The sequence below is a fragment of the Apaloderma vittatum genome, unplaced genomic scaffold (assembly GCF_000703405.1).
Source record: "Apaloderma vittatum isolate BGI_N311 unplaced genomic scaffold, ASM70340v1 scaffold8089, whole genome shotgun sequence".
Lineage (NCBI taxonomy): Eukaryota > Metazoa > Chordata > Aves > Trogoniformes > Trogonidae > Apaloderma > Apaloderma vittatum.
Genome location: NW_009735775.1, coordinates 1 through 25,106, shown reverse-complemented (window position 1 = coordinate 25,106; position 25,106 = coordinate 1). Strand labels below are relative to the sequence as shown.

Sequence of the window (25,106 nt, the reverse complement as noted above, 5' to 3'; positions counted from 1 at the left end):
TCATACCTAATTCCATTCTTCTTTTCCCCACTGATGTAACTGTCAAAGAAAATCACAGCTACACTGACAACACAATACCGAATGAACTCAGCTCCATACAGGCTATTTCTGCAGAGGCCCAGAGCCCAGAGGTGAAAATTATTTATTATTCTAAACAACAGAATCGATCAAAAAAATTTGTTGTTGAAGACCTTGTCCCTTATGGATGAGATTAAGCGAGAGCAGAATCAACCTGGGCTGAACATCAGATTCCCAGTCTCTGACAGGTTTCCTCTATGAGAGCAGCCGGACTTGGTGACAACGTCACCAGCAAACCAGCTGTTGGTACAGCCAGGCTGATTCCCACCTTCCGACAGCAAGAGAGACACCACCACCCACCTCCCTACCTCCCCGCAGCTCACAGCTCACTGTGTCACCACCCCCCTAATGAATCTTCTGCTGACATTTAGTCCAAAGCATCTTTTGTTTTGTTCTGTTTTGTTTAAAGTAAAAAAAAAAAAAGAAAGGAAAGGAAAACCAACAAAACCAACACCAAAACAAACGCACAAACAAACAGGAAAGTACATTAAACCGAACACTTTCAATTTAGATTATATTTGGATCACTTGCTCAGTGGCCTGCCCATGCAAAGCTAACATTTTGCAAACTTTCAACTAAACCAAGAACAATATTCAATACCGACAAGATGAAATGAATCAATCTGCTCGTGACTTAATTCACAAAGGCAAATTTCTCTTTCACAGTCTTGTCCCAGAAATGGGAAATAAACTTCTGTACTCCAGTATCCATTTCTGCTGGAGGAGAGGGCAGAATTAGGTCAGTTTGGTGGGTTTTCTTTGGCATTCTACAGTTTTCACAGGATAAATCTTCACAAAAGGACAGGCTGTCAAAACTGAGCCAGAAATTAATAGATTTACAGCACTGTAGTAAAATCAAGATGTGGCTCAATCTGGTTATTACTCAATATAACTTACCGAAGAAAGGAGTCTTTGTAAAGTCTTAAACAAATTAATTTGCTTGCTTAGCAGACTTAGGGCTTGTTAAAGACCCACTAAGGTGCCTCATTGCTTTCAATGCTCTCTGGCTTATTGCTCTTTCCACACTGCTCAGTAGCTGACCGTAATCCTGTATTTCAGAAATTTTCTTTTAACTTCAGGTAATTTCAGAATGATTGTAGAATGGGCTGAGCATAGGATTAGGGGGTGGGGGAGGAAATATGAATTAATCTATCTGGACAAATTAGTCCTATCACACACTCCATTAAAATTGGTCCCAACAAAAAGTAGCCTTTTAATGATCTGAGCTACATGACTGAGCCATTATATGTCACAGCCAGCACACAAATAACCAGAAGCAAATTGTAGTAGAGTGCTATACTTCAAACAAAATCAATCACCAATTTAATCCAGAAATCTAGTGAATTTATTTCTCCTTCTCGTTTTTTTTTTTAAATCCCATCTGATGGGAGTTAATATCAAGCAAAGTCATACAGAGGATCCTCTAGCTGATGAATTGCTAAGAAAATCTGTTACTACAGGAAACATGTTCCCATCTTTAAGAGGTACAAACAAACACAACTGATGGGAAGAACACAATCAATAAAATAGTTTCCAAAAATCCTAGGACTGTTTATCTTAAGATCATATCTGAGTGATTTCAATTAGATGCAGATCTGTTCTGCTATTTCTTGTCTTTGCCAGCTTGTCACATAATTGCCTCCCAAGCAACTCCAGTGATCAGGCTTTCTCAGTTCAACCGTTAACTCATTCTTTGGCAAAAGGAAAAAAAAAAAAAAAGACATGTTACTTCCAGGTTTTTTTAAAAGGGCAAGTATGAATTGCAGCCTGAAAGGTGTTAACTATGCTACAACCATCAATCAAACATATTTTTACAACCAATACCGCAGCATAATGGAGGGTTTTCTAGTTTTCTGTTACCTGCTGCTGTGTTCTGTACACAGTGGGGAAAACCACGGTTGTGCAGATTTTGTGGCTGCATACAGCTGAAAGTTTTCATTAATAATGACTACTCATCCTGCATCTGTGCTTTATTAACATAAGCCATTATGTTCATGTCTCATAAGGTAAGCACACGTGAGGCAGAATTACAGCAAATTTACAAGAAAAAAAAATATTTCAAACTACTTTTCACCTCCCATGCATGGTACATGCTTATGTGCTTCCTCAAATCAGAATCACAGCTCTGCTGAGAAACACCACTGTGCCTTAAAAAGAGCAATAGTGTGTCACCCCAGAGTTACAACAGATGTTTGGTACTGGCTTTTACACAAGAGGACTGCAGATGTGTTCTGCTTGTAAAAGCCTGTGGAAGGTCTGGGGATGTATCTGAATGAAATGCATTGCATAAATATGCAGTTATCAGCAGTATGCTTCTGTCTCAGATAAACTTCTGGCAAAGTGGAACCTTTGAAAACTTTTTAACTTTCTATAATTAAAACAATCATAGAATAATCATGTTTCACCATGACAAAATATTGCTGGAGACAAAGGAAGACCTTAACTAGTGCTTGTAATAGGTCTCTCAAAATAAAAACCATACCCATGAAAGCAGTATTTTTTTCACTTCTGTGATATATTTTCTTTCATGCAGGTATGTTGTACATTAAATGCTATTCTTCATTTTGTTCTAGAAGTGTCTGGTTTGAGCTATTTAAACTATTTTAATTACCCATTGTTTTATTGGCATAAATAAAATTTGCTCACTGACCCGTATATTTCTCATCTAACTGAACCAAGTTTCCTCTCCCAGATCATTTAGCGCAGGTTAGCCAGGCTTTGTGAGCAGCGTATAATGATATGCAAACTAAAACCATAACTATGTCAATTTAAGGTCAAAAAGGCCTATTTGTGGTTATTATGGAAATCAGTTTAAATGCGAGGTGGCTAAACAATGTGTCTTTGCATACTGGCTCAGCAAAAAACCACAAACAACCTGTCAACATCTGCTTTTTGAAGTGTCAGATAACATTATTTCCAGGATGACATCAAGGGCCTTCATTGGCTATGCATAAGGTCAGTGAATATTAACTTCATTTACACTTGGCTGAGAATTGGCTGGTGCCAACAATAGAGGTTTAGATCCTCTGCTGAGCAGGGTTAAAAACTGACAGAAAGCTGCCATTGAGGAAGATGGATGATGGTACTAGCTGACCCTATTCCTCCCCAAGTGTCACAGCTTCGGCCTCTTTTCTGTCTCCGAAACAAAAGACCCTCTCTGAGCTTCCCAGTGGCCTTCAGCTTTATTGGTGCTAACAGGCCCAGACATTTTCATCGATTGGATTCTCTACCTCTTAAACACAAGAGCTTGCCCTCCCTGGCCAGCCAAACCTTGGCACAGATGTCTTTTTTTGTAATTGCTTCTCTGCTGTCTGTTGGGAAGGATGCAATCGGACAGGCGAACATCATGTCAACACAGAAAATGCTTCACCATTTATCTCAGTTTCCCAATGGCATTTTAAGGAAAGTGATATGCTGTTTGCCTGGAGGGGGGGGATGTTAACCCTTCAATGGCTTAAAATGTCTATAGGCACAGAAAAAGAAGTTGCTGTAATACAATTCTAGTTCATTTGCCCTACACGTAGTTCACAAATGATGAATTAGCTTTTCCGATCAAATTATTTGAAAGACACATCTCCAAATGCACAGAAATCAGTTTACTGTTGTTACTGTGTATGCTTCCGCGGCAGATCCTTAAGAGGCTTTTCAGTCAAGTTCAAAGTATACGTTTTATAAATAATAAGGCTTGAATAGTTAATAAACTTCTGTAGAATTTCCAGTCTATTTAAATCTAGGGCCACAAACTTAATAAAAATCATGAAAACACATTAGGAGTTTAAACAGAATGTATCTAATACAATGAATGAAAACAGACATCTACACTTGAATGACAGAATGACTGGAGAAAGGATACAAAGGAAACATAACAGAGATGTATAGAATGCTTGATGTATAGAATGGTTGAAGAAAAACAAAACTGATGTTTTTATCTTTTTCATTTAAAAAAAAAATCCACAAACATCTGGTACTGGATATTGCTGGCAAAAGAGTAATGGATTTGACAAACAACTTGTTTGATCCAATATAGCAATTCCTGTCTTTCTGCATACACCATGGAAACACCTATCCTATTATATGTTTTTCCAGATCCTGGTCTGCGTTGCCTGTACTTTGTACCAGACTGATTGTGCAAAGCCACCCTTAAAGGCATTATAACCAGCCAGAAGACTGGTCTCCCACCGAGGTATAATCAATAGGGTTATAACAACCCTTGCTCTGCCTATCATAGGTTTATAGCCAGGAGCATGGATAAAACACCTCTATTAAAACCCATGGCTCAAGTTATCTAGCAGGGACTGGCACAGCTCTCAGAAGTAAAGACGATCTAAAAATCATGCATGTAAAAACTGATTAAAAAACAGGGAGGGGGCATCAAAACTTAGTTTTTACAGAGCTATAGGTTTTGTAGTAAATATTATGGTGTAAATCTCTCAAATATTAAGGTAGAAGTGCTAAATAAAGGGGACATCACAAAGGTGGGGAAATAAAACAGAATCCAACCTGGCAGTCCAGGCTATAAAGTTGAATGGAAGTATCAGCCGCCAGAACTAACTCTCTGCCATCACATAGTGTGGCAGGACAGATCAAATTATTTCAGGTCTCCAATAAAGCTGGTAGTTATCATTGTAGGAGGGGGTTGGAGAGGGTGGTGGGAGCATCAGGTAAGAAGGCAAACGTTTTCTGCTGGGGGAGAGGGAAAAATAGCACCATTTTCACAGTAACCGTAAAAAAAAAAGTTTACCTCAGTCGTGAAAATAGTCAAAAAAAACAACACACCACCAATAATTCAGCCATAAACCAAATATACATACTATGAAAAAATATGTATGAAAGTAGCTGAAGTCATTTTTGAAAATACGGCAATACATATATTTTTTGGAATGAGATGTTTATTGTATACAGCCTACCACAATACAAAATAATGCAATTGCGCGATTGTACACCAAGACTCATGATGACTTTTTTTCTCTTTTTTTTTTTTTCACTACTGGTAGGGAATATTTCCACAGTAATGAGGAAAACACACATTCTTCATATTTGTAGTAAGTCCAATTAAACAAACTGCTTTTAGCGAGATCTGCAAGACTGGGCCCTTGCTCTTTGTGTTAATAACAGATGGTTACGACATGAGGCCAATTCCTGTTTTTCTTACTCTCACAAGCATTCCCAAGGGACTAATTATTTTATTATTTATTTTTTAAATGAATAAAGTAAGCAAAGTTTTACCCAAGGGAAAATAAGCAGCTTGGCAAGAAAAATGGTTTTTGGTACCCTTTTTCGCTGGGTAAAAGTAGGGAGCTCTGACCCTTCAGTGCACCCTTCCAGCCGCAGGGGAAGCATTAAGAAACCCCAGTTGCAGGTACTTAGAAGGAACAGGGAGAGAGTACTGGCACTTAAGTATGAAATGATGACAGGTCTCAACAGATTTCCCCAATATGCTTCAGAAACAGCTATCAGGGATGGAGATTGGCAAGGGATCCCCGGCAGCACACTACTTCCATCTGGACTGGGTGGAACTATAGCGTCTTCCAAAGCAGATAGTTGTAAGAATTTTAAAGAAGACGAGATAGAACCATTTTTTAACCTACAGGGATGTGTAATACAGCACAGGAGTTTCTCCCATCATAGACAATCACAGGAAAAGGGCTCTAGTGAGAAGATATTCTCCTTTTCCATGACCTTAATGAACAGCCTTCCGTTTCTTCTGGTTAATAAATCTAAGTCAAACGTGATATATTTGTGAGTGTATTCCAAAAATTAAAATCAATAAAAATTATGATATATAAGTATCTGTGGAGCAGGCACTTATCACATGCTGAAGGAGACCAGGCTGTTGAACTCCACAGGAAAGCATCATCTCTCTATGCGGGCTACACTGTCCATAAACCACTATACTGTGTTTCTGCAGCTACTAGCACTGTTGTGTAAACTCCTGCCCACCACAAGAAGCAGGAGGAACTGAGCCACTGTTCCAACAGGGCATAAGCTACTCAGCTTAGGGCAAGTGCCATTTGTATGTGACACCCAAACTGTTTGTTATATCCTCCTTTAAAAGAAGGTGTGAGGGTGCCACAAGCTGGGCATTTCACTGAATAGAAATATACTGCTGACTCGGTGAAATTGAGATAACTGGTCCATGATCTTGAAGGTCTCTTCCAGCCAAAACTGTTCTATGATTCTATGACCACGGATATTTAGAACTCACTTCTGAAGAGACTGTAGAGATTGCAAGATTGAAAAGACACCTCCATCACTGCATTTCAATGTAATACAAATTAGGGTTTGGGGTTTTTTTTCTACCTAAAGAATAAATTGCACTACTATATATACATTAGGTAAGTACGTATAGCACTTCATAAACTAAGATCCAAAATACTGCTTCAACCTGAATGCTTAAATACCTCAGCCACTCACAGCTAGAATCAGCATGATGACACATTACCCATATTTACCAGAGTAAACTAAATTCTTCATAAGTAGCGACGATGGTGCTAGGAAGCTGAGGTTAGCTTACAAATCAAGTGAATCTAGGATATGTGGAAGGATATCCCTTTAGAAGGAAGAAGAGCACAAGCAAATGAACTTTTTGTGTACATGGAACAGATCTCTAATGTTTTTATGTGTCAAATGACCTAAGCAGCCTGTTTGTGCATAGTCCCAGAACATGTCCATCAATCAATGTCAGCATCCTTCCAAGCTCCACTTTGACTGGCAACTGACAGTCAGTTATCTCCTGAATGTTAATTAATAATGAATATCCTTGTCACTGCTTAAATACACAAAATGTGTTTAAATGATGGAATTAAAAAAATTGGGTTTGTTCTGTGAGAACAGGGACTGTAGTTTCATTAAGTCCTTGCACTAAGGAGAGAAATAAAATTTCCCATTTAAAGATTGCACATCACTTTTACTATGAACATGTGCTTTATTTTATAAAAAACCACTCATCTCTACTTGCGTCATACAATTTTGAATCTTATATTCCTGGACACATTATTTTTACAACAGTAATACACAATACGGTGACTGTGTAGCTCTACATATGACAGAAAATCTTTAAGATAAGAGATCAAAAGCAAGTATGTCACTGTCTCATCCTCTGTGACACTCACCCAGGAAAAAGTGTGTTTTGAAAAAGATGTTATTTTTCTCATTTGTTTACCGGCATCATTCACTGGCAACTGCTGACAAGACTTTTTTAATAATGGGTCAAATAAAGGCTTACTTCAGTTGACAAACTAAAGCAAACAGACAAGCTTTACACATCATAAAGCCAAAGAATTGCCCCTTTTAATCAGAAAATTAACACAACTAATGCTAAGCGAAAGTGAACAGAAGAGGCAGTTGCAGATCACAGATTAAATATTGTATTCAGTCTGTACTGGGGGATGTGATTTCCAACCCTGCTTATGATTTTAAGCACATGATACTTTCACACTTCCCAGCAGCAGGCTTCAGATTAAATCTGCCTTCCATAGGTGAGATAATTAGGTGGCAATGCAGTATTTGCTAACAGTTAAAACAATGTCCATTTCTTATAGATGTAATTTATGGAGACTTTATCAGTACTATTTTTTCTAGTTAGTGTCAATAAACCTGCCTACATTTTGAAAGTTATCCATTTGTCTGCATATACATTGGCTTTACACAATCACCAGAAAATAACATTACAATTATAATATACTCATGAAAGAGAATACAGAATGTTAATTTTTACTAAAGAGCTACTGTTGCAGAACAAAACTTTTCCTTAAGTTGGACAAAAATTAAAACAGAGTGTTATCTACTTTAATTACTGTGCAACTAAATTGATCAAGAAAAAAATACGTTGACATTTTGAAACATCAGAAATCAAACACCCAAGATTCAATGCCTGATTTCAGCTAAGAGACCGTATCATGAGGCTGATCAAACATAACAAAATCAAGTAAGAATACCCTCTCTTCAAGAGGATTCAAATCACATTCCAGAAGTATCTCTATGCAGCAATTAAAAAAGAAATAGCAAATATGATCTTTAAAAAGAATAAAATCTGCTCCATGCAAATTTTTTTATTCTAATTACATTTTCTTATTTGGTATTTTAAGACTTCAAACACAACTATATGGTCTAACAGAAACAAACAAACATAAAAGATCAATATGTCTTCATTGGCTTTAACAAACACATCATCTTTATAAACAAATGAAAAGTCAGTAGAATGTTCTCTCCAGTTCTATCATTCTCCTCAAAAATATATACATATACACACTGTGCAGATGAATTGATCAAGACAAAAATATATTAATATTTTAAAGCACAAGAGCTCAAACATCCAAGATTAAATGTTTTATATTACATATAGACACGTGTGTGAGAGTGTTCTATATATTAAATATGTATATAAAAGAAAGCCCAGAAAATACTGGAATCCATCATTCTGTATGAATCATTCTTACTGCTTGACTATGGGAAGAACAAGTTTAGGCTAGAGCTAATAAAACCTTCTAGCAGCAACTGCATGTTGGTTAATAGGCATGCTCTATTTAGGCAAGAGATCTGAGTACAAATTCTCCTCATCAAGAAAAATAATTAGGTCAGACCTAAGTCTGGAAAACTTGAATTCAATGAGATCATGTAAATATGATCAGTGATCACAGCCACATGTTGCCCATTCAGATCATGTTCCACAGACAAATTTTTTACAGCATCAATGGAGCTGAGTTGTTTGGCACACAAACTGACAAGCTTTTAGGAATACAATTTGCTTATAGAATCTCAATTGCCAACATTCTTCAAGCATTTTCATGGTGGCTAAGCAAAGAATCCAAGATTTTAAAGTAGTGATTTAATGAGATTCTCAACACCAACTGTGTCCCTCTGTGGACACAAATGAATTGGTTCAAATAGGTACCACATAGACAGTCATGAAACATGTAATTTGTTCTCAAAGTCTACCCATGTAATAGTTTAGTGTACAGTCAGGAAGTTCAAAGAATATTATGTTTACTACTCATAAATGAAAACTAGCTAGTAAAATGGGAAATTGAGGGATTTGGAGGGTTGGAGGCCACAGGCCAACTTTTCAGGTGGAATGGATTAGGTCATTAATCCAAGCTCCACATGACTCCTGAGTTTTTCCTTGATGGTCCATCAGTAGTGGATGGAGAACTCTGACATCCTGCCCCTCTCCTACACACAGGGTTAGACTTCTGTAGAGAAATACAGGTTTGTGCCCTATGTCATAAGACTAGAACAAAAGCATATACACGGTCATTTGAAAAAAAAAGCTCTATCAAGCATCAGGGGGCACTCACAATTTAATCACATTGTGAGCACATATCCAGTAAGGTGAAGGAAATGTACAGCAGGTCACACGCACATGGCTACATGAGGCCACCCTATGAGGCACCTGCCAGAAGCTCTCCAAGTATTATTTTCAAGGACCACCCCAGTTCAATCCAATGTGTTCAATCTACTGGAAAATTGAACACTAGTCATCTAGGGTGGGTGATATTTCACATTCACTAAATGTAAGGAAAGAATAATAACAAGTTATAGCCATTAATTATGCTAGACTTTATCTCATGTACCATCAGTGGAATTTTTGACTCCCATTTATATTTTCCACTCTGTACACATTTAGACCAGCACAACAGCTACAATTCAGAAAACCACATCTAATCAAATGTGCACTTAAATGTTTCATCAACATAGAAGTTTTTGGTTCATGTCTATGCTTACAGTTACTTAAAACTTTAGCACTTTCCACAGTAGGAAAATATTAACACATAATGTTACTCTCATCAAGTTAACAGGATTCTTGCCATTAAGTGATGTCTCAGCCCGCAGTCCTACAGATAGTTTTCTGCATTGCACATTCCTTCCTTTAAAATAGTCATGACTTGTTCATTTTTACACTTTCTACATCTATATTTATTTACTGTAATCAATACTTTCAGATTTCTTTCTTGTTCAAAATGAAAAAAACCTGCAAGCCAGGGTTCTAGACTTGCATCATTTTTTCAAAACTGAACTCATTTCACAATTACAGTAAGAAATAATTTTTGCATTTATGTATATTAGATACATTGCAAAGTAACAGCAGTAATTATATTTCTTAATCATGTACTTCCTTTTCATCCATCAATCACACACATTTGAGGTATGTCAAGTGTCAGAAAATCCTAATAATTACAGTTAATTAGACTTCTATTAGAAAAATGCTACGTCTTGCCAGGAGTCACATGTAAGTAATCCAAATCATAAAAATTAAGAAGTCAAAGTATCAGTTTGTCTTGTGGAAAAAAAAACACCCTGATGTTTCCTACAGATGTGAGCAACTTTATTCCCCCTTAGGATAGGCAGTGGGGCCACCCAGCTAAATAAAGCTATACAAGTACATGCGTTGACAAGATCAGGACTCTAAAAGTATAATAATTCAGCCCAATTCTTAGCTCACACAAGTTTTATACTTGGTTGCCTTTTTTTACTCTGAATTATACTTAAAAATTAGCTTATTATTAATTATGTTGGCATGTTGTACGTATTAGGGAGTCCTGATGAAGTCAAAAACATTCATTAATGGAAAAGTGAACAAGAATATTCCTTCACCAGAGACACTGGAGATACTGCTGACATGTCTGAGAACAAGAAATGAAATACAAGACTCCCAGAGAAAAGTTTCTGCTGTGAACTATTAATTAGGATACTATTCACTTCCACATATAACATATTTTTCATTAATATTAGGGACAAGAGAACTCACTGTGACAGATACAGGCAACAGAAAGATTATCTAGTGTGCAGGGATAAAAGCTTCTCTAAGTAAGAAGACTTCATAAAAATGTCTTAAATATATTTGCTATTGCTGCTTTCTTCTCAGTAATGTAAGGTTATAGCAGAAATTAGATACATCATCCTGTAAAGAGAGGTTACTTTTAATGAAATTAAAATGGGTAATGCTGAATTAAACAGTGATTTTTTTTTTTCCCTACTTGGTGCCACAGCATTCTGTGAAGGCTGACAGTAGAAAATACCTATGTATTTTTTGTCCTGTCCTGTGAACCCTGTCTGGCTTTTAATAAGCTCCCTGAATATACTTTTCTAATTCTTTTAAGGAAAACAGAAATTGTATTCTTAACTTGGTTTCAGCCTTAAGTTTTTATTAACAAAATAGTACTTATAGTATTTCTAGGAGGGAGAAAAAAAAAACCACAATCATGGTGTAAACAAAGTATATCACTGAGTATAGTTCAGAAGATACTTTTTTGTCTTTGTAGATATTATTTTGAAAACGTTTTACTTGATTTCACTTTTAAAAGTGCTAACCCACAAGCTGCATACAGCTCATTGGTTTTAATAATTAGCATTGCAGACAGAGCTTGCACAGCACAGAGAAAACACTAAGACTTAATGCGGAGAAGTCAAAATGCAACAATTAATTTTTACACTGTAGTTCAGGTGGTAATAAGCATGATATAACTAAAAACTCACATAAAGAGAAAACTATTGGCACAGTTTTCCAAGTGAAAATAGAAGGATATTCTTAAAGACTTAATACTGCCTAACACATATGAACTGTTCGGAGGGACAGCAGGAAAATGTTTTAATGATAACAGGAAGTCTGGAATGCAGCAAAATTCAAAAGCTAACCTAGTTAAGCAAACATTTTATTCACATAATTTCAATATTCTTTAAACTTCAGTACCAAATATGGCTATCTCTGTATGGTTGTTGCACACCTGGAATAAGAACCTCCACTTCACTTCTTTGCTTAAGGCTCCTTGTTTTCAGAGAACAATTTATACTTCGAACTTCAGTTCTGCAGTTTGCTTGAACAACTTTGAACCACATTTCACCATCCATATAACAGACACCTTACATAGATTCCTTAAACATTTTCTAACATGTTCCTCTCTTTTCTGTAATGAGTTCTTCCATTAAATGATCTCTACTTTCTGTTTCTCTGTAATCTACTAACTCCTTTTTTCAGTTCCTGGAAGCTTGTTTTCTTTTGCTGTGGGAATTGTTTTTTGTTTTCTTCTTTTCTTAAAAAAAACCCAGTCATATTTAATGCAATGCATGTACACTTCAGATTCCCCTAACGAGGATTATATGTGTCACTTCTCCCACTTAGAAATAATGGGATTCTTAAATTTTTACTGCCTTAATTCTCAGCAGTTAAAAGAAATCTGGGGTGGGGGGGGATCAAATCCCTCCCCCATAATTTCCAAGCAAGTCAGTTGCTTTTTCCTCTAGGAAAATCATTTAAAATTAGAATATGATAACAAAGCTCTTATATGCTTATTACACCTTTTGCAAAAGATTTCTGGGCAGAAAAGTTTGTTTCAGAAGCAAGACGTATGGTTCTAGGCAAAAGACTTGACATAATGTGATTCTATTTCTAAAGACCAGCTAAAGCTTCATTTAGAACAAACAGAAGATAGACTTTATAGCTAAGGAGTTAACAGCCCAGCTGTTGAGCAACCGCAGTTAATTCAGCAGTGGCATCACAGACCCGTAAAAAGACAGCTTTAGTGCTTCCTCTGTAACTAAAGGAGAAATTGCCAAGATTTTGTTAGATTTCATTGCTGGCTTTGTTTTGATTTCAAAATTTGTGCACAGCAGTGAATCTAACAAAAAAAAAAAGTACAATAAATCTAGTTTAAGAAAATGATACTCAGAAAAATTTTAGCAAAACGAAAAATAAAATTAATTCCTGGACACAACATAATCTAGGAAGAGGAACGGAGGGGCGGGAAGAAGAGAGGCTGGAGAAGGGAAAACTGCTCTACATTCAAATACATTATCCAACAATTTCACTTCTAGGATCTGGGCTCCTAACTGCCCACCTGCATGTGCTATTTCACTCCTGTCAGCTCTTCTGGAGCAAAACAACTAATTTGTTGGAAACTAAACCCATCAGTAGCTCTGCAGTTAATCCATTTTAGGGTACACTGTGATGGCATTTTGGACAAGAACTAGCCAGATTTGACTGCCACCACTATTTGATGACTTCCGCTTAACATCATGTTACTTCTCACGTATCTTCATGTCACACTTCAGAGGATGCTCTATCACCAAAACTACGATGGCCTATAATCATACTATTCAAACTAGTTCAGGTGAAGGAACACTACCAGAAAATTAACTGTATCTTACTGCCAAAAGGCACCTCAGTGGAGATCTGGAACAAACACTACAAAGCATGAAGGCACCAGTTTCTTCAGGCAATGGCTAGCCTTGACCACATAGAACACGAGTCTTTCTGTACGATTTAATTTGGAAATCACTTTTCAAAGAGGACATGTTTAACAGTAGACACAGTTCCTCTCTCCTATTCTTTGTGTTGAGACATCCAAAAAGCTGAAGGACATGAAGAAGGTAGGTCAAAGAAACCCAGATGACTTAGCAAGACTGACAAATTTGTGAAAATCATCTTTTACAGAACAGTCTAGTGTTCATAATGACACAGTAAGAAATTATATCTTTCTACGACAACTCTCTGACAAGATGCATAGTCAGAAGATTCCCAGGTGAAAGAAAGCCAAGACATTCAACTTTCTAGAAACTCCAGAAGGGGCTGGAACCAAGACTCACAGCTCTGCATTTCTTAGTAGAAACATCTTCAGTATTCTTGACCATCTAGGTCTTAACTTTTGCCTCAAAAGAAACTGTCATATTTTTTCTGAGCCCAGCTAGCAGCCTTTGGAAGGATATTGATATGAATTTTTAATTTTTTTATTATTGATTTTTTTAATCCAGTAGTTCCTATGCAGTTATATCTGGGACTTGATATCAGATCATATTGACCTTTCTTTAAAAAGGGACAGAAAAATTATTTAATATGTTAGGGATAAATAGGAAAGGAGGTAGACACTCCTGTTGAACTTTCACTGGCTGCAGAGAAAATGACAACACTCGGAGATATCCTCATTCTCTGCTCTGGTTCAATTTGCTAAGAATAATTGCATTCTCTTCCCTAGGGTAATTTGGAGGCAAATGGAAGAAAGGTAACTCTTCTTCGTCTTCGGAAAAATAGGAAACATTTAGAGTCTTGATGAGGTAAATGCCACGGAAAAAACTTTTTTTTCATTTTTACCATTCTCCACAAAGGAAAATATTTTAAAGTTGCAAACGCAGGTATCAACATAGCTGAAGGTCACCCACAGCTTTTGGGACACACTACCTGGGCTAAACTCTACACCTAATTCACAGTATGTGCAACTCAGGCTTTTTAGAAGCACGGTAGCATTTTTTTAATGGCAATTTATTCACATTACCCTCTTAATTTATCACCCTCTACTAATAAAACTTGTGGTGCATCAGGTCCTAAGTGGAGTAATATTAAAAAAAAAATCAACAAAAATTCAAACAAAAAAACACAGCCACGCATACTTTACCACAGATATGCCAAGCATAAGGCAAGTTTGGCTTCTGGATCTGTTATCAAGTAATATTTCACAAAGTCAAGAGATAAAAGTTTCTCCCAAGAAGAAAAAAAGAAGGAACAGATGCAGCTTGCAGTCTGGCACAGTGTACAGCACATGACAAAGTTAGGAGAGAAAAGCCTGTAGCTCCCTTTTTACCTCACCAAGACAAAATATACAAATAGCTATAATCCCTTCCCCATTTGGGGGCCAATAAAACAACTGTTAATGCATATGGTATTATAAAATGTTTAACAGTAAAATGCACCCATTTGGCTTCCCCTAAAAATCTGAATTTTTTGACTTGGTGCCCAATCATCTATGTAATTTCTCAGTTCAGTCTATTAAGAGATGCTTCCTACCTTGTGAAATACCACTCTACCACTCCGATTAAATAAATATAATTCTCACTCTCCCCACCCTCAGCTAACATGAAACAGATGGAAAATACATTACACTAGAAGTTCTCAAAGAATTATTTTCTCCTTCAAATACCAGTCATTGATCACCGTGCTCCTTACACGCACAAAGACTGAACTCCACTGTGAGAAAAAAAATAAACACAAAAGTTAGACCTATTGGAATTTCACTACAGTTACTGAGAACTTGATTGAGGTTTTGTGGTTGTTCGGTTTTGTGGGTTGTTTTTTTGGTTTTGTTTTTGGGGGTTTTTTTTCTGGAACAGATGCAATACATGATGTTGGAAGAAAATATACTTTGATACGTATCTTTCAAGTCAATCCTTTAAAACATATAACTTCCACGCTTAAACCTAGTGTCACACACCAGCAGACATAAGATAGTGTCCTTGCACATAAGCAAAGGAATCTGCAACTCAAGAGTTCAGAGGCTCATCTAGTTTTTGCATGTTTGCTTCATCCAGCTTTAAGATTTTGCTTTAAATGACAACTGTGAGCTCTCTGGAATTTGGCATTATCATGATAGATTACTGAGGTGGCACAGACTCCTTGGCACACCTATAGTAAGAAGTAATGAGTATACATCCAAAAGAAAAAAAAAGAAAATTCAAGTTGAAAGATAATGCACTTAAGAAGGAACACATGGAAGCTCATTTTCCAAGTTATGTGTTTCACTGCTCACAATTGTCTTCTACCTTATCGTTCCCTGCATTACCAGTTACTTATATTCATGCAAGAAAAAAAATCTTCTGGCAACACATCCAGTGCAGAACTGTGTATAAATCAAAATTCAATTGTCTCAGTATCTGAACTCAATAAATTTCACACACAGGAGAGAAGCTGTATGCAAAAGGGACACATTCTTCAATCACAGCCAGCCAATCAAGCTAGCGTAACAAAAATGAAAATCCCCGCTGAGATACAGGCTGAAAAGCTATTTGGAACTACAATGTGGCCATCTACTCCTACCTTTGCTATGACACAGCCAGATAAGGTATTATTCTGTATCTTTAAAAGACCTTCCTATTGTGTTAATTCAGCTGAGCTTTAGCAAGTGTGAGAGAGGAATCACAGACTTCTGCCCATCCTGACAGAGCACAATGCTGTCTGCCATGAGTAGTCCCAAAGAAGTCACACAACATGCCAGGTACAAAGTATTTGCAGAAGTGAGCCCTCAGACAGGGCTATAAAAGCTCTGGGTTAAGGAAGCACATGCCAACTTGCTTCTGCTTGATCTGTTACACAGCTTGACAGTAACAGATAGCCAGTTGCATTAGTGTCAACGTTCAGATAACTTTCTCTCAATATCTGTCACAAAAAACAGTCGCGGTATCAGTGTGCCAGCTGTATTATCGGTCACTACATAGTTGATCATACTTAATAACATCCTCGAGCACAGACACGGCTAACAAGTATCACAGACGGCAATTACTATGGTGTGCCACAGTCGCCCAAATCGTTCTGAGTCGGAGCTGCCAACAGCACTCATTCAGCGAGTGCCTGCCTCCCACCTTTTCCCTCTCAAATCCATTAACTTGCCTCAATATGGAGCCAGAGTTTGTTTTGAAACTCTTAACAGGATCACTGAAAGAAAAGAGGAAAAATACCATAAATAATCCTCTGGACTCTTTCCAGAATAGCGTATTCTCTTAGCGATTGCTTTGGAAGCAAGCCAGAAATGGGAAGTGTTCTTGCAAATGAGCACACTACTATACTCAAGCACAAGTTATCATTTAATTCTTTTGTCAACATCAGCACAGTTAGAAATTAAGAGCCCGTTTAATAAACAGGTTACTCTAATTCAGTTACCAAACACCAATTTCTTCCCTATCCGTCCCTCACACACTAAGCTCCTGCCCGACACGCACTTCCCAACGTACACTGCTTTCTTTTTTGGATACTTTCTCTTCTTTAATGAAGCTAAAGAAAAATAAAATAAATAGTATATTAATTACATCAACCATGACTAGATCTGTAATCAAGAGCAAGTTAAGCAAGAAAAGGAAAAAAGTCAGTCGCTCAAAAAAACACATTCAAACATCTCACAACAGCCTTCTATGGGATGCAGCGCTTAATATTTTTAACAGAGCCTTAAAACAGTCTACTGAATGGTTTTGTGGGGGCAGTTTTTCACATCACAATTACTCCTAATGAGATCACCCTCCACAGTGTATAAGCCCTCATCCCTTCCCAACAGAACAATGAAAGATTTGTGCAAGACTACAAAGGCCTCAGATCAACTCCACTCACTACACCTTGTACTGAATTTCTTCATGAAAACTCACCAAGAACATAATCATGTTTTTTTCCTGAGGACACATTATTAATAAAGAGATTTATTTACTTTAGTTTAAGGTGTCCCTATCCTCTAGAGGTTTTGAAATCCTCACACAGACATCTCAGTCTCGGTAACTGCAGCCAGCTTTGGTTTTGAGATTCTGTAAGTTTCACCTTTTCGCAGATTTGTAGTGGTTTTTTTCCACTTTTTGATTTACAACATTTCTCACCAATAAATGTTTGCCTATCTTAACAATAAAAATACGGTGACATTAACTCCTTGTGTTATCTTACGATAAAAATGATAGACGTTTTGTTACATGCCCATGAAAACAACTGTCTTGAGAAAAACTGCCTATTCTCTTGTTTTTACTGTAAGTAAAGACAAGGAAATATCCTTTCTCACACTAAGCAGAAATGTCTTATGCATGTAGCCCCAGTCACAGCAATGCTAAAGTTAAAGTATAATTCTAAGTTAAGTATAATTCTAAGGATATGAATAACTGAGTCAATCTGAGTTAGAAAGTACAACTCAGTAGTCTCTGAATTGCTAGTATTTTAAACTAATCACGGCAAGCCAAAAGTTTAGAGTTAGTTTTATGCACAAAGGTACCATAAAAAGGAAAACATACTTTACTCTGAAAACGTTTGAAAGATGTTTTGTGTTTGATTTTTTTACACACTCGACACAAGCCTCAAACTCATTTTTTATTGTGTGTGTGTTCTTTCCAGTGCTAAGCACACCTCATTCTAAGTTTACTTCTTCAATTATAGTTTCCTTACAATTCTGTCACAAAATGTGTGAAACAAATTGTTTAAATACTCATATTCGAGATTACTGATACAACGTTCTGTGATAGTTATGACTTGCTGGGCATTACCAAGAGGTACAAGGACCAACACCTTGACTGGTTCGATGTATTTCTCTTGGAAAAAAAAAAAAAAAGAAAAAGAAAAAGCTGGTAGAACATAACCTATAATGTACATATTACAGCAAGCTGTACATTTACTTACGTTCACATGTGTCTCCTTTTTGCTGGAATCCTGCTTTGCAGATACATTTTCCAATAGGCACTAACCATTCTCCCTCCGCGCTACAATGCATCTTCGGTGAGTTCTCCGCCTCCTCTTCTGCACTGCTGACACAAGTTCCTCGTACTTCAACTAAAGAGGAAAACTCTGAGCCAGTCACTGTGTCAGGAAAAATAGCTAAGTTCTCAATGATGGACCAGCACTTCTTGTAGTAGACTTTGACCGAGACCAAAGCAATGCAGGCCCCTACGTCCTGAAACGCAAGATAGAATCCTTTTTTGGACAAAGGTCCAATTTCTCTCACCTCTGTGTTAAGTTTCATTTTTCTCTCCCCAAGGTCACCCTGGGTAAAGCTTTCATCTGCTGCAATAGTGTCTATTTTTACATACTGGTTTTCTCGGATATTCCTGCCAGTGTCGTAGTCTGTTTCATAATAATACAAGTTAAAAGTTTCTTTACAAGTCCCCAGAACTCCAGGAAGACTGTTACAATCCCTCAGAGTGAATTTCAGTTCTACAAAAATCCTTTGTGCATTGCTTTTTGCAATCCAGTTAGTCCGAAGCCAGTTGTTTTGGTTTGATTCCATCACCTGGCATACCTGGTATGTTCGTATAGGAGTGTAGTTTTCATCCAGTCCACTAATTTCTTCCCACTAAAACAATAACAAACAGTTAGTAATACAAAATAAGTATGCCACCAAATGGAACTACTGTGTATTTTAAAAGGCTTTACACAACTCAAGTCTCCCTTCTTTTTAACAGTATGGTTTCAAAAGTAGGTTAATGTTAAAATACTCCTAAGCACACAAATGAGCTGCAGGTTCTCGCTCTCTGTATGTCTTTCCCACATATAAATAACTTCTAAAAGTCATATCACGGGTATCATTGTAAAGAAGAAGCTTCAGAGAAGGCTGTTCAGGTACCAAGTTCTAATTACACACGAGGGTATCCCATTTTTCATTAAGGTCATGACAGTTTTGGGTGAGTAAAGACCAAAAGGAGGGACACGGCCTCACTTCCAGAGAAACTTCAAATCAGTGAAGTCTTAGAAATTAAAATTGCCTAGTGTTACAGTACATAAAACTTGTGTACATAAAACTTCCAGTGGAACTTTCAATTGTACAGAAAACATGGGATCAGGCCCTGAAACTTGGAAGTCAGACGATTTTCACTCCTATATGATGAAAGTGGCATAGAGAAAGAGTGCAAGAGCAAATGAACAGAACTAAAAGCCTGAAAGTAAGAAAACATTTTGGTTGTCTCCTTTTCGTTTAGTCCACCTTCTGTTCTACTTACAAACCACAGACAAGTGGGACCTCCTCACCCCATGGTTTTTTTCAGTGGCTACATCCATGTCAAAAGGAGCAAACTTCATTTAGAGGGGAGTTCAAATGAGCCATGAGATTACATAGGTAATTAAGAACAACCCACATGACTGAAAGTTCGCTGGTTCCAAGCCTGGTTTTTGTTGTTGTTCTCTCTTTAGGATAACAACTAGGTAACAAACTGGTAAGCCTGTAACAGCCCAGTAGTCTTTAACAGCCCTTGGTGGCGTGGGAATTAGCACCTCTGGCAATAGCAAACCTTCCACCGAAATCAGCCAGCCGGATCTGCCCAGGTGTAACGAAAACAGTATCTGTCTCTCACCTTTTTTTCACATTTCTTGTAACATTTAATTCACCACAGAACCCACAGCTGTAATAAATTAGGGGAGAGGGTTGAGCTATCCTCACCTCATGATATAGGCTTCTACCATGACTTCTCCGTATGGCACTTAGCCCTCTGGCCCTGTGTCAATAATGCACTTAAGCTCTCGCTTAAGATCAATGATAGTACTTACGAGCTTAATGGTAAGCATGTGCTTAAGTGCTTTGTGGGACTATGATCCTCTGCACCTCTGCAGGACAGAGCAACCACTGACATTTCTTACTCCAGTAACCAACCATGGAAGGCACTGGTTTCACAGACTAGGAGCCACACAGTATACAGTACTTTGTAAGCCTATTTGAAAGCAAATGAGATCATTTTAATGTTGGTGTACTATTCCTTCCAAAAAAAAAACCAAAACAGATGTGGCTGAATTGACGCTTGAAGTTATTACCACAAAACACATCACAGCTGCAGATGCTGAAATGCACAGAAGTTGTTAATATCAAAGTGTATTTCAAAGACCTACAGTTAATATAGATGTGGGATGTATGGTATTATATATGCATATGGTATTAAATGATTGAAATTTATTATTAAATGCTCATGGCATTAACTGAACTGATTACATATGGAACTGTATTAATCTCAATACAGAAGAAAGTCTATCTTCATAATAAATTTGTTAGACCTAAATGACTAAGATTTTTTTTCCCCCTCTATAATAATTAGCACAAACAAGAAAAAAGAAAAAAGGGGCCCTGGACTGAGGCATTTTGCTCTGCCACACTGAAAAATAGAAAACACACACAAAAAAACCCAAAATACAGACATGATAAAATAGATATGAAGCCTAAAATTTTAGTGATTTTTATATTCTGTTTCATATTGGGTAGTGTTGGGTTGGGGTTTTTTTGTTTCATTTTTTAGCTTGTGTAAGCATTCCTCTCTCGAAATACCAAGCCAGACTCTGCAATGAGATATTCCAGTTAGACGATGTCTCATATCTTTGAAGTGAAAGTAACTCTAATGCTCCACAAAATAGACTCCAATTCCTCGGGTTTTGATGTGGACTGCTTCATCAAAACAAATCCTCATGTATTCCCCCCTCCCACCCTCACAAAAAAAAAAAAAAAATCAGAAAAAAAATCTTTTGTAATACAATAGAAATTAGCCTTTTTGGAGGCAAAAGCCCTCTACATGAAGCTATCTAATGTCAGGGAGATTCTTATGCTACAGCCAAGGAAAACAACATGAAAAACTAAATTTAGACAAGCAGTCGTACTTTAAGTTATCTCTAGCATTAAACGCTGAAGTCTCTCTTGCCATATTTTCCCAAAGCCACAGAATATTTTTTTCTAAAAAAATTAAGAAGTGTACCTGCACTTCTCTGAAGTAAAAAAATAAAAATAAAAATCAGTACTTCAGGATCTGTTTTCACCTATGCCATCTGAGGTCATGTTTCATTATAGTCTTTCAAACTGATCAATTCCATGAAATATTTTACACTAAGAAATTTCAACTTTTCTTCATCCTGCTACCACATCTAGTGACACACATGCAATTCCACTTGTATGTGTCCTGTTGTATTGGTTTCAATATATGATATTTTAACTTCTTCGTTATCTTAACAATGTTTGAGATCATTGTTAGATGTTACATTTGCAATTGAACAAGGCATTTAATGAGTGTCTGGCTGATATTCTGTACTGTGATGATGCAGTAGTTTCTCTCAAGATTTTCTGTCTTTACTCCCATAAAGTCTTTATTGCATAGTAGAATATTCAGTAATTAAAACTAGAAAAACACTTATTTTCAGAATTCCATTACTAAAATTGTACGTTCACGTTAATTTACAGGCAAATATTTTTGAACATCTTCATGCATACAAATCCAGCCATCAGTTTTGATTCACTTTTAATTCCTGATTAAAATTAGCTTCTACCTCTGAAAGTCGCCTTCTACTATTTGTTGAATTTGACTCTGCTTTTGTCTTTCAGTATGCTGACATGTGTAACATGTGTTGACATGTCTTTCATTATCTACAGGTTAGCCTAATATAATTGCCACCAAACTCATCTTTCCAACACCTCTGGTAAAGGCTTCAATCAGTGCAAAACGCTAATGTCGAGGTTATTAGCCATCATACACATAGAGCTCGCATTACATTTTTTCTGAAGTCCTTAGATTCATTTCCAGTTTATGCTTGTATTGATTTTACGATCTTGCTCCTAAAGAAAGGCACTTTCAGATTTTCATTCTTCTTATTTAAAGGATTTGTTACACTTTTATATCCCCACTCACACTTCACGCTCTTCTGGCTCCAGACTTCTTAATGCGCTGAAGATTACAGGCCTGATCCCTCAAGTCCTTGTTCATGAAACTAGTCGCAATGGATGCAGCAAGTCTGCTTCCATGAGCAAGAACTGTCCATATCACTTATGATTTGTCAGACCGAGTTAAGGTAGGACTGAGCTAAGGTAGGACAATATCCCCATTACATCTTTCTGAAAACATTCTTCCGTGAGGCTTGAGGAAGAAGGGGTTTGATACCACTTGCAATTCAGACTGAAAGCAGCCCATTTCTCAACTTTACGTATATAATAAATAAGACAATACTGATGTTTCTAAACTTCTCATTTATATAATGATGTACTTTACAATGTTACATTTCACAGAGTACCATGAGATTAATTTGTAAGCAAGCTGGAGATGGCCTTAACCACATCATTTGTGCCTAGTTCCAGATATCAGGCTCCTAAAGACTTGGGGATGTTTCCAGTTTGGAATGTCATTTCAAACACATCTGCAGCATAAATGTTTTTATTTTAAAGCACTTCAATCTGTGCTATTCAATTACAAAGAAAACATCGTAAACAAATTTATGATCACCCATTATACAGAAAATGAAAAACATATTTTTATAAAGTTTCCACACAGAAGTAAACCTGCTGTTTCTAAAGGAAAAAGGAAAAAGTGATTTAAAGTAGCATGTTACAAATTTACAGAGCTTTCTTGTAAGGCACAAAGGATTACACTAGAAAACATAAAGCTACCAAGAACACTAAGGTGAGTTTCTAAAAAGACTCTTGCTTTTCATTAGCTTGTACATTTGTATCCTGTGACCTGACGTATGCTTCCTTCCATTCTAAAAATGAAAAAGCCGTAAACACTTGGTACGGCTGCTGAGATAAATAGGGGGGGAGCTAGTTTAAACCAAGTCTTTTGATTGTCTTAGTAAAATAACTATTCAGATTTAGGAACTTAATTTTTGCCTGGAGTACTTACCCCATTGGGAGGAGAGGAAATCCATTCCAACTCTGTCTGTTGTGCTTTAGAGTCCAGCAATATTACTTAAAAAAGAAAAAAAAATCCACCGGTTTTTAAATACAAGTGGGAATATAAAACCAAAAAACAAAGTCTGAATTTAAGAAGTGATAATACATTTTTATACAAACTAACATTTTTTCTTCATATTAAAAAAACTGCATGCAATCACAACTACACATTTACTTGTAAATAGATTATTAAATGATTACGTACCACCCACATATAAGCAGATATACATTAATCTTAACAATTTCATTACTTAAATCAAAGTGTATTATTTTTCTTAGGGCTCTAAAGTGTAACTAATCAGTCATTAAGATGCATTCTCCCTTCATCTCCTTTGTCATAAGAAGGAGATTTCCCATATGCTGGTTATTACAATGAGCTTAAAACAATACACACTAATATTTCAACACTTTTCCAAACTGATTTAGACAGAAGTAGTCAATATCTTACCAGGAGTTGCACTGCAAAAGCAACAGTCTTCTCAAGATTAAAAAAATTAAAAAATAAGATGTCTCTTAACTGATAAAGCAGTAATTCTATAAACAAATGACAACCAGGAGAACAGAAAATAAAACACTCTGCAATTACCTCACACTTCAAATACACAAAATACTACATTAAAAAAAAACAGACTAATTCACTTTATGCTAATGGCTTACTAAAGTCTTCATGTCAGTATACTCCAGTGACACTTCCATACAAAAAGACATCAGTTCTAGTAGCACCACAATTATTTTCAGCTAAACATAACCTCATCTCTGAAAGTGGTTAATCACAGCCTAATAAACCAACTCTTACATATTTTACTGTACATAATGGAGGTTATATTACTGATGTTCTATTACCTTAAACATACATCTCTATATGTCTTATATTTCCATTATAGCTATAAGGTACTTTCATAGCATAATATTATAAGTTTCTTTAAGTATTTCTAATGTCCAATGTGTCCCCCCCCCCCCCCCCCGCTGTAATACCTTCTTACAAACAGCCAAACCTGTAGAGTGATCAACCACATGTCTAGGTTTGGTACGCTTTGAAGATTCCTTCTTCAAAGCTGCACATTTAACTTCATACTTCCATTTGACTAAATAAAAAGTAGCATTTCCAATTTAAATTTATTCAGAATATTTTTAACTATAAAGCTATTTATAACTTTATACACAGCATTTAAGTACTGATATTTCAGTGCATGATTTATGGCTGTAACTTGAAGCAACTTCTAGCAGGTCTTTTGAAATGGGTCTAATTCTGGCTCTAGCCCTTTCTTCTAGTAGAATTTAACACAAAATTTTGGTGAATTATTAGAAATATAAAATTTTTAAAAATAAATAAATAGTGATTTAAAGGTTCATCTAGGAATATCTGGAATGTTAGCTGAACACGAAACAGTAGGTTCCAGACCTATATTTCCATAATAATAATGTGTGGAATTACTCATTAAGGAAGTTTGATAGTCTCTCTCTAGAAAGATTATCTGCTTATTTCATTAAGCTCGGATTCAAGGGGCTTTATGTTGTAACACTTTCTATAGAAAAGCAGGTGGTGTAAGTGGTGGTTTGTTGAACAGGAATATTTATAATGGTCCTGGAGGGGGGGGGAAGGCATCACGAAGAAAACTTTAACTATTTCAGCACCAGCACAACGTCCCATGGCCGCAATCCCTTACGTTTTGTATTCGCCAGCAATTCTCCATCCCATAGCAACGTGTGGGCACGTCCCAGAAAGAAAAGACAACAACCAAACATAAACCCCCGCTCTGCAAACACCCCCTCGCAAAGAAAACGTGGCGTTTCCGTGGGGCACTCGAAGTTACTGGGGGAGAAGGTTTCCAGGCCGGCGGCTGCTGCCGGGCTCCCAGCCCGGGTCGTGCGGCGCTGGCAAAGCGATGCGGGAGGACGGCGCCCT

At 36.8% G+C, this 25,106-nt stretch overlaps 1 protein-coding gene across 1 annotated transcript in view; it reads right to left on the bottom strand.

Moving 5' to 3' along the window:
• The window catches only part of EPHA7 (EPH receptor A7), a gene marked incomplete at its 5' end in the record, with an annotated part of 145,074 nt that extends 120,789 nt beyond the window's left edge, over positions 1-24,285 (bottom strand). The window contains 3 exons of the mRNA XM_009876711.1: positions 18,199-18,868; positions 23,151-23,215; positions 24,184-24,285. Coding sequence (XP_009875013.1) covers positions 18,199-18,868; positions 23,151-23,215; positions 24,184-24,285 — 837 coding nt within the window. The remainder of the gene's footprint in view (positions 1-18,198; positions 18,869-23,150; positions 23,216-24,183) is intronic.
• Positions 24,286-25,106: the final 821 nt, after the last annotated feature.